At 42.8% G+C, this 14,839-nt stretch overlaps 1 protein-coding gene across 1 annotated transcript in view; it reads right to left on the bottom strand.

The window, feature by feature from the left end:
• ST8SIA2 (ST8 alpha-N-acetyl-neuraminide alpha-2,8-sialyltransferase 2) overlaps positions 1 to 14,839 on the bottom strand; it is a gene marked incomplete at both ends in the record, with an annotated part of 28,855 nt that overhangs the window by 4,815 nt on the left and 9,201 nt on the right. Inside the window, 4 exons of the mRNA XM_083371382.1 lie at positions 935 to 1,228; positions 2,764 to 3,021; positions 5,011 to 5,139; positions 8,349 to 8,411. Coding sequence (XP_083227508.1) covers positions 935 to 1,228; positions 2,764 to 3,021; positions 5,011 to 5,139; positions 8,349 to 8,411 — 744 coding nt within the window. The remainder of the gene's footprint in view (positions 1 to 934; positions 1,229 to 2,763; positions 3,022 to 5,010; positions 5,140 to 8,348; positions 8,412 to 14,839) is intronic.

Below are 14,839 nucleotides of genomic sequence, written 5' to 3'. Positions count from 1 at the left end.
ACCAACTATTGGGGGGGAGGGGCTGTTGTGGAGGGGGGGGAAAGAGAAACCAAGGAGAGCCTTGGTGGAGCCGTGGGCTAATGCCTCCTTAAGTAACACCACCTGCCTGCAATTAGTGCAGGTTCGAGTCCCACCAGGCTCAAGGTTGACTCAGCCTTCCATCCTTCCGAGGTAGGTAAAATGAGGACCCAGATTTTGGGGGGCAATAAGCTGACTTTGTAATAATGCCGCTTGGGGGTGTGTGTGAAAGCCCTAATAAGCAGGCATATACATAGAATGAAGGCTACTGCTAAGCTTGTAAGCCGCCCTGAGTCTTCGGAGAAGGGCGGGATATAAATGGAATTTAAATAAATAAATAAATAAATAAATCATTGTGCCTTCCAGTGCCACTGGCTCACCGTCCCAAAGCCGGAAACCTGGGGATGGAATTAACGGCTCCCCATTTAAGCCCTCCATTGCAGAGACTGTTACCAAAACAACTCCTTGGAGTGTAACTGGACAATAGGGAGATAAGAAGGGGGAGGAAGGGAACAGGGGAAGTTAACTGGGGAATCTTTTGAGGGCAAACCTTTAATTCTGGCTTTGCTATACTATGCTGTAACCCCTTGGCTCTTAGTAAAAGTATACCTTTTCTTGCACCAAATGGAGTCGAGGGTCTTTCTTTCCTAAGGATCCAAGTCGAGGCAGGAGCGGCAGGGATATTATTCTGAGCTAATTTCTCACACTTTTCCCTGGCTCCAGGACTCAATTCTCACTTTTATCCTCCCTTTAACAGTTCAGTGCACGAATATAAAGGCAGCGCTTCCCTACATCTCCTCTGCTTTGTCTCAACCGAGAGGATGGAACCGTCCCAAATTTAAAATGTAGGATTCATTTCCCCCAATTCATCCCCATCCTGTTTTATTTCATGGTCTGTAGCCTGAGAACTGCTCACCCTCGTACAGCATGCAAGAGACGCAGGGATGGGTAGGCCGTGCGGACGTTAATGTGATGCTTGAGGATGAGTTCGTTGACCCACTCCACCCGTTCCTTTCCCCCTTTGGCCATGAATGCCGGGATCCAAAGGATGCTGCCGTTGAGGCTATGAAGACGTTGAAGCAGCTTCTCCCGCCAAGTGTCATTCACCAGGTCCTCAAAGGCACGCTGGATGACGGACGGGTTCATGGTGACCAAATCGGTCTTCGTTCCAACGTCGTTGGTATATTCCTGCACTGGGGCTAGATTGCATCTGGAAATGGAAATGATTAGGAGACAGGCTCAGGTTTCCCATTAAGGTTAAAGAATCTGAAAGAATACGGTGGATTTTGTTAACGTAAATGGTGATAGTTTATAAAGATTATTAAGCGCAAACAGAAGCGCGTATTATTTCCACAGCAAGGAAGAAAAAGCAGGAATTGATTGTTTTATTCCAAGAGGAGAATATATTTAATTAACTGGTTTTTTTAATATGGAAATCACTTCTGGATTTTGTGCTTGTGATGAAAAAGATATATGAAACATTGACTTTGGTTGTGCTGATTAGAGAGATTTGTTGTCACAGAAACGGCTAGTATATACTAATGTGTCAAAGCAAAAAAGCTGAGGTTGTAATGTTATCTTCTACTGTGCTAAAAAGACTTGGAAGTCAACGCTTTTTTCTTTTTTTCCTTGTACCCGATATTTTCTTTCCCCCTCTTGTCCTTCCCTTAATTTCCTATTTTTATTTTCCCTTATATTTTATACTTAGATAAAATAATAAAAGTCATAAATACTAAAAAAAAAAAAAAGGACAGTACATATTACATTCTAGAGCAGGAATCCTCAGCCTTTCCGACTTTCATGGACCAGCAGCGGTGGCAATGGGGGATGGTTTCGAATACATAACTTCACACTGTACATGCACAAATGAAGTTTCATGCGCTCGCCTGCCGCTTGTATGGCCCCGATCTCAAAAGGCTGCAGGCTGGTACCATCCATGGACCGAGGGTTGGGGACCCCTAATCTAGAGCAAAGGAGAGAAATTCTCCTGTGTTATTTTCCCTTAATAATTCTTCTTTCATTCAAAGAAGGGGAAAAAAAAGAATTTTGCAAAAACCAGATAGAGAATAATGTTCTTACGCTTTATTGGTTCTTAGGTGGCCACCACTTATGAAGGTCCATCCATAGATGGCCTGCGGGTCTCTTACTACTTGCCTCCAAATGAGAAACACAGCATAGGAGCCCTGGTGGCACAGTGGTTAGAATGCAGTACTGCCGGCTACTTCTGCTGACCGCCGGCTGCCAGCAGTTTGGCAGTTCGATTCTCACCGGCTCAAGGTTGGCTCGGCCTTCCATCCTTCCGAGGTCGGTAAAATGAGGACCCAGATTGTTGGGGGCAATAGGTTGACTCTGTCAACCGCTTAGAGAAAGCTGTCAAGCCCGATGAAGCGGTATATAAGTGCTCTTGTAGGCTTGTGCCGAAGTTCTACCCCTTTGGGCATGATGCTGCTTGGGCCACTCTGATGCCTCCTGTTCTAGATGGCACAGCTTCCACGGTCCAAGCCTTTTTTTCCCCCATCTGTCGACAGCTTCCTTAGGCTCCCAGTTTAAAAGAATTAAGGAAGGAGCCAATAAGGAACTAAGCAGCCTAGTTAGGTGGTACGTTAGTAAGAGAGAAGGAGGGAAGGAGAGAAGGAAGGAGAGAAAGAAATTTTCCTAAAAGATAGCCTGCTTCTTTACCATCCAAGGACTGTCCTATCCTGCCTGGAGCCGAGGAGACACTCTGCCCTTCCCATGAACTGTTACCTTATCACAAAGCTGTGGGTGTCAATTTCCTTGCCGCAGCCGCTGTTCAGCAGAATGCCCGAATTGCCCACGATGGCACAGGTCTGATAATGCTTGCCCTTTAGGGGGGACGTCCTTGGTAAGAGGGCGTAGAGATTTTGGGAAACATTCATGGTGCTGTCTCTGTCAAACACATAGTGGATGATGTCTCCTGGTTTCAGCGTTCCCTTCAGCACTGAGATGTCTTTCTCGGCATCCAAAAACTTCAGGATGTGTTTTCTTTCAGAAGATAAGAACAGAAAGAGCCGTTATGGTTCAAGAATATTGCCTAGCCCTCCTTCCCTCCTTCCCTCCCTCCCTCCCTCTCCTCCCCTTCCTTCCTTCCTTCCTTCCTTCCTTCCTTCCTTCCTTCCTTCCTTCCTTCCTTGCTCTCCACTTCCACATCTCCTTCCTTTCTTCCTTCCTTCCTTCCTTCCTTCCTTCCTTCCTTCCTTCCTTCCTCTCTTGCTCTCCACTTCCACATCTCCTTCCTTCCTTCCTTCCTTCCTTCCTTCCTTCCTTCCTTCCTTCCTTCCTTCCTTCCTTCCTCTCTTGCTCTCCACTTCCACATCTCCTTCCTTCCTTCCTTCCTTCCTTCCTTCCTTCCTTCCTTTCCTTCCTTCCTTCCTTCCTTCCTAACCCCCCCCAAAAAGGCAAAAAGAAAACCAAGAAGTTGAAAGCTAGGCCTCTCTTCCTGACCAACTACACGGATGTGTATTCATCAGGCGTTCAGCTCAACTCCGAGGCCTTTTCTGTAATACTAATACTTCTCGGCATGCATAATCTATGTGCACTTCATGCAAAAATCATTTCCCCAGCTCTGTCAACAAGGTTTTCTAGCCTGGAGGCATCCAAGTCTTTGAGGGACTCCGACTTATCCAAACAGAAGGGTACAATGGAAGAAAAGGAGGAAGTAATTCATTGGTGCTTGCAAATGGTTTCTTTTTGTACATTCCACAATATGAAGGCATTTTTTTTTCGGGGATGGGGGGGAACGAATATAAGTACTGTATTTCTTCTTTTTTGAGAGCAGGGGGAAAATTGAGACATCTTTGTTCAGGAATTCTGGGAACTGAAGCCTTAAGATATCTGAAGTAGGGGTAGGAGGTGGAGGTCCGAAAAGTCAAGATGGCAGCCGTGATCGTGCATCAGGTTGGAGAAAGTCGATTTTGGCTTAGAAACTGAGCTCTCTGCTTTTTAAGAAGAACTGTACAATACTCAGGTGGTCCTCGATTTACAAGCACAAATTTACAAGCCCCAAATTTCTGTTGCTGGGCAAGACAGTTGCTAAGTATTTTTGCATCGTTTTACAACCTTTCTAGCCACAGTTGTTAAATGAATCACCACAGTTGTTAAGTTAGCAACAAAGTTGTTAAGTGAACCCGGCTTCCCCACTGACTTTGCTTGTCGGAAGGTTGCAAAAGGGGATCACGTGACCTCCCCCCGGGACACTGCAACCATCATAAATGTGAGTCAGTTGCCAAGCTTCCGAAATTTGATTTTTTATTTATTTTTATTTTTTATTTTTAATTCCATTTATATCCCGCCCTTCTCCGAAGACTCAGGGCGGCTTACAAGCTTAGCAGTAGCCTTCATTCTATGTATATGCCTGCTTATTAGGGCTTTCACACACACCCCAAGCGGCATTATTACAAAGTCAGCTTAATTGCCCCCAACAATCTGGGTCCTCATTTTACCTACCTCGGAAGGATGGAAGGCTGAGTCAACCTTGAGCCTGGTGGGACTCGAACCTGCACTAATTGCAGGCAGCTGGTGTTACTTAAGGAGGCATTAGCCCACTGCTCCACCAAGGCTCTTACGTGATCACGTGACAAACACCCCCGGGGATGTGGCAATGGTCATAAATGTGAAAAACAGTCATAAGTCACTTTTTTCAGTTCCTTTGTAACTTTGAACAGTCATTAAATAAATGATGGTAAGTAAGGATTACCTATCCTGGCTTTTCCCCAGGAGCTTTTCAAGCAATTTTACTCTGCTTGTTTTTAAAACCATTTGTGTTAAGGAAGCTGCCTGTGGGGCCATTTGTCAAGAGGGGGATTAGAAACCCATCCGTCGTTTGGAAGGCCCAAACTCATCCCATGAACTGACAGTGGATTCCACCCCTGGTTGTTCTACTCCTTGTCCACCACATAACTAGCACCCACTTGGCCTTTGCCTGTCATTTGTCAACTGCGGCTGACATTTGTCTCCGCAGGCCGTTCCCCATACCTGATGGTCAATGACAGTGTCTGATTGTATATCCACTGGGATTGAACTGCCTGCTCATGGTTCTTAATGTTGTCATTACTTTTTTCAGCAACAGATGGAGATGAAGACCCATTTAGTGTCCTTTCCGTTCTGGAGAGAAAAAGGAGAGCAAAGAAGATGGATAGGTAGGTAGGTAGGTAGATAGATAGATAGATAGATAGATAGATAGATAGATAGATAGATAGATAGATAGATAGGTTTTAGACAGAGAAATGATAGAGATAGATATATAGATTGATGAATAGCTTTTAGACAGACCGACCGAGATAGATGAATAGATTTTTGATAGATGATAGATAGATAGATAGATAGATAGATAGATAGATAGATAGATAGACAGATAGATAGATGAATAGATTTTAGATAGACAGAGATGCAGATAGATAGAATAGCTTTTAGATAGATAGATAGATAGATAGATAGATAGATAGATAGATAGATAGATAGATAGATAGGTAAGTAGGTAGGTAGGTAGGTAGGCAGGCAGGCAGGCAGGCAGGCAGGCAGGCAGACAGACAGACAGATAGATAGATAGATAAGTCCATATAATTTTGGGGGAAAAACTCTGCTTTTGTATCACTGAGAGAGAGTGTCTGGCCAAGATCAAGATGGCTTAAGGAAAGACCAAAACTCAGATATTCTCATTCCTAATCCAGTGCCTTAGCCACTAGAACAAACTGGTTCTCTTGTTGCATGATACACGCTATCTAACATTCCCTGAAAATTATTTGAGTTCCTAGTCAACAACATGCCATGTTCATGTATGCCCACCCAAAACATTTATGGTATAACACCACCATAAGTGTTCTTTCAAAAATTATCCATAAATACATTAAGCAACCAAGGGAAGAGAGAGAGAGAGAGAGAGAGAGAGAGAGAGAGAGAGAGAGAGAGAGAGGAGGGAGGTTATTAATATGCTAATAACCTATACTAATCAGCCTGCAATTCCTGAGAAGTGAGCTACTTGAAGCTACAGAGTTAGAAATTGGCTGGGTTTTTCCTTCGTATTTCTCTTCTGATGACAGCCAAACAAACACCATCCTGATGGGTTCTTATTGTGTCATTGGGAGCAGTGACTCTGTCAGTTTTGATTCCTCCCCATTTTACCTCTTTCGCAACCAGTCAATTTAGGTTTTCTCTATTTCTCACCTCCATGTCTATTTCCTTTATCACACTGATTTTTTTTAAAACAAAACAAAACAAAATGTGTTATAATTTGTTTGCAGTTTGGAAAGCGTTTTCTTGAAGAGATTTATTCTGTTTGCAAATTAATGTACACTGTTTGTGCAAGCAGTTTTCCCTCAGGCAATTTGGAACATTGTTTTCGCAGACAATGAATCTGCAGAAGCCCAGATTTATCATTATAAGAGTAAAAAAACAAAACCCCTGTATATTTAAATTGGTAACTTTGGGTTTACAGGTCAATTTGAAAGTGTGGAGTTAAATTCAAACTTTGCATATTTCTTCTCGTACTTTGCTTCCTATATTCCAGGGATCTCTTCACCCATTCACTTCTTTGGTCAAACATGCAAAAGCAATCAATCCTATGTATTGGGTGAGGCACAAATCGTCCTCAACCTGACATCTTGCAATATTTGCAACTTTGGCCCAAGCTGATCTTCACAGGAATTGCAATCCTAACAAATCTGGAAAGAAACAGGCTAGGTAAGATTGTCCAATGCAAACCAAGAGACTTAAGCAATAATGCATAGAGTACATCTGTTGGTACATGAATCCCTTCCACATAACCAGTTCTTTATTTCCCAGATTGTCTGAATTCGATTTGAAATGCCTCTGAGGATGACTCAGGCTGATCTGACTATCTGGACATTAGGATGCTGTAAGCATGAATCGCTTGACCGATCTGTGAGTGAAGAGCTTAGGGAGAACCACCAGCCCTTTCTGATCAATAGCTGAGCTTGGAGAACTATGCAATAAGGGTGAATATCTGTAGCTCGGGTGTAGGATGACAGTGAAGTTTCGTTCTCCAAGCTTGTGGGTTGGTTCCTGAACATTTCATTACCAGGCTAGGTAACATCTTCAGCGGAGTTGAGAGGATGTCAGTCAGTGTTCTTCAGTTTATAAGGGCTTCAGGTATGGGTGTGTCAAGTGAGGGTCTTGTGATGGGTCAGGTGTGAGTCATCAGCAAGGGGCTTGTGATGGGTCTTGTGAGGGGAAGTTACATCAGGTCAACAAGCAATCCCATCAGCAGACACATCAACCTACAACCAGCCTACAAACCCCTCAGGATCCAAATTAACTGCACAGCCAACCAGAAATGGACCAACTCTCAACCAAGCCGCACAAGCTCTCCCCCCAACCAGCTCTTCACCTCCCAATGGCCCAGACCTGATGCAACCTCCCCATCACAAGACGCACCACAAGCCTCTCACTGGTGACTCACACCTGACCCATCACAAGACCCTCGCTTGACACACCCGCACCTGAAACCCTTATAAACAGAAGGACACCGACACAGAGATCCTCTAAACTCCACTGAAGATGTTACCTAGCCTGGTAACGAAATGTTTGGGAACCAACCCAGAAGCTTGGAGAACAAACCTTCACCCTCTTAGAGAACTGTCCCCCAACCAGTGCTAATTTGTTGACCAGTAACTGAATGCCACTTCTTCAGGTCAATGACTCAAGATACAACTGTCCCTTTTTTCCTCCATTTTGATAAAAGGGAACATATTGCTAACACACTTGTATCTGTTTATGAGATTGCCACAGTGTCAACCTGCAAGACTAAATTGCCTTCGAAACTTCTCACGTATATTGGTAATATAAACAAAGGACTTCTTTGAAACTAAAATCTGAAGACATTAGGCAAGATACAAATGTTGTTGTTTGTTCTTGTTGTGGAGAACAACTTGCCTGTACCCATCGGATGCTAAATGAAAGGGGTAATCACACAGAGATGCAGAAAACTTCAGAAATGGCTGAGATGCATTTGGATCCAAGAAAGATCCAGCTGTTTATTTGTCTTCAACTCACTCAACCAGTTAATGGCTGGATTTGCCTGCTCACCATGGTTTTCTAGAACCATAGTGGCTTAGTATAATGTCGGCAAATTGTGGCTTAGTCACAAACCATAATTAACCAAACATGGCCTAAAGGGATATACTGTTTACTCTCTGTGCAGAAAATGCCCAGAAACATGAAAAAAGCAGATCTAGAGAGTAAGTCAATAAAGCATCTCTCCTCAAACACACTGAAAAGGAGAAAATGACACAATGAAGGAGATGAATAGCCCCTTCGGGCAGAAAACAAAGGAACACATCGTCTATTTTACGAACCTATTAGATCTGCTGTGTAAACTGCTCACTGCTGATCGGACTGCACCTCGGCCCCCAGAATTCCTGCAAAACAAAGGAAATGTATTATTTATCAACTGCTCACAGTGATTCCTTCTGCCCTGTGTAGCAGAGTTCGTCATTTGGAGACAAGATGCTTAGATACGTTTTTGTGTTCAGAGACTTTTTCTTTATTCTCCCGTCCTTCAAGGATCCCATGAAACATCTTCTAACCAAGATGAAAAGCAAGCAGGTTGATGAGAAATGATTCAATCCAGGTCAATCCTTTGTTGGAATTGATCGAGAGAGTTGGCCAAAGGACTCTTACTTGGAAGTTATCTTCCAATGAAATCAATAGGAGTGAACCCAAGGAGAACAGAAAAGCGAGCAGGATAATTTTGCCAGTTCATCTAGTTTAGCCTTCCCTTGCATCTTCTACTCACAATTTCCAGCCCGAACCCATAATTTCCCAGAAGCGGAGCTGGCCCTCTGTGAACTGAAGTCCCAGCACCCCAACCCGGAGGGAAAAATCTCCTTCTCTGGAAATTCCCAATTGCAAAATCAAGGTTGGCTGAGCTAGAAAGCTAAGTATTAGGATGGAAGCAGAGTCTTTCTTATTAGGACTTATGGATAGTCAATAAGAAAAGATTTGTGGATGATAGGTTTTACATATGGCAACATAGATAGATAGATAGATAGATAGATAGATAGATAGATAGATAGATAGATAGATAGATAGATAGATAGATGATAGATAGATAGATAGATAGATAGATAGATAGATAGATAGATAGATAGATAGATAGATAGATGATGGATGGATGGAAAACTTCTGCTTTTGTATCACTGAGAGAGAGTGACTAGCCAAGATCAAGATGGTTTAAGGAAAGACCAAAACTCAGATATTCTCATTCCTAATCCAGTGCCTTAGCCACTAGAACAAACCGGTTCCCTTGTTGCATGATACAAGCTATCTAACATTCCCTGAAAATTATTTGAGCTCTTAGCCAACAACATGCCATGTTCATGTATGCCCACCCAAAACATTTACAGTATAACACCACCATAAGCGTTCTATCTATCAGTTCTATCTATTCTCTTTCTTCACTTCCACATTTCATTCATTCTGTTGGGAGATTCACTTTTCTCCTCACCCTCTTCCAAACAGAACTTGCATTTCTTCTTCCTGAAGATGCTCTGGGGTTCTTCTTCACTCACTGAATCACTTCCAACTCCTCATTTGACCAAACCTGTCAGCCAGAATCCATTTCTCTGGGTGCATACAAGTTCCTGGATGTGTTCTCAAAGATATAGCCTTTCTTTCTTTCTTTTTTTATTGGCCTCTTTATAATTGGCTTTGGGGTCCCCCCCCCTGCACTAGGGACCTTTCCAATCACTCTCACCTGTTTATTACATCTCCCAAAACATAAGCTTCAAATCCTGTCACTTTTCCATTGTTAGTATTTCTGGTGAGCTGCATTTACTAGCGTTTCCAGTAGATTCTACTTCAACTTGTCTTGAATTATTTGTTTGTTCTGGCAGCTAAGGTCTTCTCAACAATTGTCTGCAGCACCACAGCTAAAAGGCATTAATTAAATCATCTTCTTTCTGATGATCCAGGTTGACAACACATACCTTTGCTTCGTGTGATGCCTGCACACTTTAATATTTCCTCTTAGTTCATCACGGTCCTTCTCCCAAGTAGCAGGTGACTCTTTATTAGTGGTTAGTTATCACTCTAGTGAATAGCTGAGGCCAGTCAGATAAAAATCTCCCATCGCTGCAACTTCTCTACCTATTTGCATTGCATTGGTGTTACCTGTTGACATAATTTGATTAGCAACTTGCCTCCAGAAGTTGTGGGTGCTCCAACACTGGAGGTTTTTAAGAACAGACTGGACAGCCATTTGCCTGAAATGGTATAGGGTTTCATGCAGGGGGTTGGACTAGAAGACCTCTAAGGTCCCTTCCAACTCCGTTATTCTGTTATTCTATCTCTTTTGCCTTCAACCAGAGATTTTTCTTTAAAGACTTCCTTGTGCCTAGCTATCAAAGTGTTATCATCAGCATATCTGAGATTGTTGTTTCTCCCAGCATTTAAATTCCATTTCTTGTTTCTTCTATTTACTCTGATCATTTCTTATTTCTTCTTATTTCATTTCTTCTTGGGATACATGCCCCAAGCCTGCTGACTTAAATCAATGGCAAGAACGAACATTCTTGAGGGTACAGAAGAACAAAATTGAACCAAAAGATGGAGGAAGGAGACCATCGAGTGAGGAATAACTTTAAAGGAGGATAAGGCTGAAGGATCTGACCTCCCTTGGAGGACCCTGAATAGGTTGAGAGTGGGAGGGCCAAAATGTAAAGCCAACATGCTCAAGTGGAGGCTCTTAGCGGATAACAACACACTGTGTGGATGTGGAGAGACACAGAGCCTGACCCACCTGCTGGTATAATAATAATAATAATAATAATAATAATAATAATAATAATAATAGTAATAATAGTAATAATAATAATAATAATAATAACAATAATAATAATAATAAATAATAATAATAATAATAATAATAATAATAATAATAATAATAATAATAATAATAATAAGAAGAAGAAGAAGAAGAAGAAGAAGAAGAAGAAGAAGAAGAAGAAGTTGGAAGGGACCTTGGAGGTCATCTAGTCCAACCCCCTGCTAAGGCAGGAAACCCTATACCATTTCAGACAAATGGCTGTCCAGTCTCTTCTTAAAAACCTCCAGTGTTGGAGCATTCACCGCCTCTGGAGGCAGGTTGTTCCACTGGTTAATTGTTCTAACTGTCAGGAAGTTTCTCCTTAGTTCTAGGTTGCTTCTCTCCTTGACTAGTTTCCATCCATCGCTTCTTGTCCTACTTTCAGGTGCTTTGGAGAATAGCTTGGCTCCCTCTTCTTTGTGGCAGCCCCTGAGTTCTGTATGTCAGCTACTTCCAGAAACATGTGCCAATAATGACTTATCTTTAACCAGCAATAAAGCAAAAAAGTGGCTTTATTCTGGCAGTTTCAAGTTTGATCTAGACATGGGAAAAGCAACTTTCTTCTAGTCCGCTGGACATTCTCCTTTCATTCCAATTACTTTCATGTCCATTTCGCTCCAAATTCACTCTTGGCTCTGTCAATTAATGCCCCTTCATACATTGAGAATCGCTCCTGAATTGCTCATTAATTCTCCCATATTTTTGTTATAAACAATGAAAGAAGTCGTTTTCCTTGTGCGTATCGCCCGAGTTATACATCTGAAGCAGCATTTAAGCAGATGCTCACAATATAATTCTCATTCATTCTTGGGTCTTTGAGTGGCCCAAAGATTCTTTGCTACACTTTGTACACCCATTTAATCACGGTTCCTAACAAAGCGTCTCTCATCTCCAATTATATTAATTCAGAATGTCACTCCATTTCCCCCCCCCCCCAAACTGATTACTGGTCCTTTCATGATCACCGTTCACTGGAATGTAACATGTATTTTATTACCAACTTACAGATTCCTATTTTCATGGATACTCATAATAGTCTGGCGAATGCTAATTCATACTTTCTCAGATACAATTTAGACCTTTCATTCATAACTAGACATACCCCTTCATTTCTCTGCTTATATTCATCCACTCGTCAAGACTGTTTTCTTTCAAATCTATTACATCTTTCCCTAAAGGTTTTTTTTCCCCCCCACACTGCGGCTTTCAGCGGTTAGTTTCCCAAGCGTAAACCAGCTGGAAATGAAGCTGGCTTAAGAAATCTTTTTATAGATTTTAACCCCTTCCTTTACATGTAGTCCCTGAGTTATAACAGTTCATTTAGTGACCGTTCAAAGTTACAACGGCACTGGGAAAAAGTGACTTATGACCATTTTTCACATCCCCAAGGTCAGGCGATTTACGTTCGGATGCTTGACAACTGACTCACATTTATGATGGCTGCGGCATCCCGGGGTTATGTGATCACCTTCTGCGACCTTCTGACAAGCAAAGTTAATGGGGGAGACCGATCCACTTAACATCCAGGTTACTAACTTAACAAGTGCAGTGATTCACTTAACAAACGTGGCAAGGAAAGTCGTAAAATGGGGTTAAACTCGCTCAACAAATTTCTCACTCAGCCACATAAATTTTGCAATCAATTGTGGTCGCAAATTGAGGACTATCTGTAGTTTGAATGCAGTGATGGGCAGGTGTTCAATCTGGATGTTGGTTAACCCAGCCCCTGATTCCCTACGGAGATTCTAAGTCATGATCATCTCAAAGGTGCTTTTTCAAAAGGCCGTTTGGGATTTCTTGGTTTTCCCTTGAAGACATTTCACTTCTCATCCAAGAGGCTTCTTCAGTTCTGACTGAATGATGGAGGATGGAAGGATGTATACTGTATTTATATTGTTGTAACTACAACAATATAATAGGGACGCGGTGGCTCAGTGGGTTAGGACACTGAACTTGTCGATCGGAAGGTCGGCAGTTTGGCGGGTCGAATCCCGAGTGCCGTGTAGCAGAGTGAGTGTCTGTTACTCATCCCAGCTTCTGCCAACCTAGCAGTTTGAAAGCACGTAAAAATGCAAGTAGAAAAATAGGGACCGCTCCGGTGGGAAGGTAACAGCGTTCCGTGCGCCTTTGGCGTCTAGTCATGCCGGCCACATGACCACGGAGACGTCCTCGGACAAGCGCTGGCTCTTCGGCTTTGAAACGGAGATGAGCACCGGCCCCTAGAGTTGAAAACGACTAGCACGCATGTGCGGGGGAACCTTTACCTTTACCTTTAACTACAACAATAGACAGTCCTTTCAGCAGTTCCGAGAAGCTTCCACCCCAATTTGCACTATTTGGGTGACCCTGAGGTCACAGGTAAACCTCAGAAAGAGTGCTAACGACCAGATGACTGCAAGGAATATAAATCCTTCCATTCCCCACCCTTCAGTCAGAACTGAAGAAGCTTCTTGGATGAGAAGTGAAAGGTCTACAAGGAAAAAACCAAGAAGGTTCAGTTGCCTTGTGAAAAAGCACCTTTGGCCCAAGCCATGATGGGTTTCCTAATGGAGAAGTCTAAGGATTCTGTCTTGGAAATGTTTTTCATGCTGATAAGCCAAAATCGCTCTTCCCCAAAATTTCTTAGCCACTGCTCCAGTTGTCCATACAATTCTGAATCATAAGTTCAAATATACAATGGGAATGTAATCAATCTGAAGGCACTTTTTAATCCTCTTTGGTGGACATAAAAGAAAGCGATGATTTATTGGGATTCCAAAGAGCTTTGATTCAGAGAATTCCTGAAGTCTAGCAGGATATTTTGTAGTTCTGTATGTTGTGTGAATCCAGCCTTGTCTCATTAGGTTGTGGGAACTGGGTCATTACCTTAAGTCATAACATACTTCTTTGTCCGTAGGATGCAATTCTGTCATTAACTTGCAGTTAGGATTAAGCATGTTCTGTGTATCAGCCATTTCCTTCCCCATAAAGAGAGAAATTAAACATTGCCCATATATTAAGGTAAAGGTAAAGGTTCCCCTGCACATGCGTGCTAGTTGTTTCCGACTCTAGGCGCCAGTGCTCATCTCCGTTTTAAAGCCGAAGAGCCAGCGCTTGTCCGAGGACGTCTCCGTGGTCATGTGGCCAGCATGACTAGATGCCAAAGGCGCACAGAACGCTGTTACCTTCCCACCGGAGTGGTCCCTATTTTTCTACTTTCATTTTTATGTGCTTTCGAACTGCTAGGTTGGCAGAAGCTGGGACAAGTAACAGGCGCTCACTCTGCTACGCGGCACTCGGGATTCGACCCGCCAAACTGCCGACCTTCTGATCGACAAGCTCAGCGTCCTAACCCACTGAGCCACCGCGTCCCTGCCCATATATTACATCTGTGCAATTGAGTCCTTGGTGCAGGATCAGGACCCACAGCTTTCTCATTTCTAGCCTGTTGCTGTAACCGCGTGCTAAGGCACAAAAAAAGCTAGAACTAGAACTCAAAAACGTAAGCTTAAAATGGGGCAAAACGAACCTAAGAATTGGTGCTAGGAGGACTGACTTCCTTCCCTTTCTCCCCCTTTCTCTTTTTATGTCATGCTTTTTAAAAAAACAATCTAATCCAAACCAATCTATCTATCTCAGATAAACCCAATCTCTCTGTGTTTGTGTCATGCATCTCTGGGAAAGATGAACAATGGATTTCTTAAGAAATTCCTACTTAAGAAAAAGGAAAAAAAACACCAGAAACCCCCCCCCTCGCAATCCTATCCTCTCCTGTTCTGGGACCCTTGCAGAGTGGAAACTGTGTCCCTAAGACTTTTGGAATCCCTTTTAAAAAGAGCTAAAGGAAACCGAATAAAGAGAAGGGAAAGGGAAGAGGAGAAGGATGGGTCGGCACTCGAACAGCATGTTTTCTGGGTTAGGGTGGGGAACGTGCAGCTTCATTATTATGCTGGGATTGTTAGAACAGAACAGGCCACCGTGCGTTCCGCATCACATCCTGGG

Source organism: Vipera ursinii (genome assembly GCF_947247035.1).
Source record: "Vipera ursinii genome assembly, chromosome: 11".
NCBI classification, from domain to species: Eukaryota; Metazoa; Chordata; class Lepidosauria; order Squamata; family Viperidae; genus Vipera; species Vipera ursinii.
Note: the sequence above shows the minus strand (reverse complement) of the source record. Positions and strands in the feature narration are given on the sequence as shown.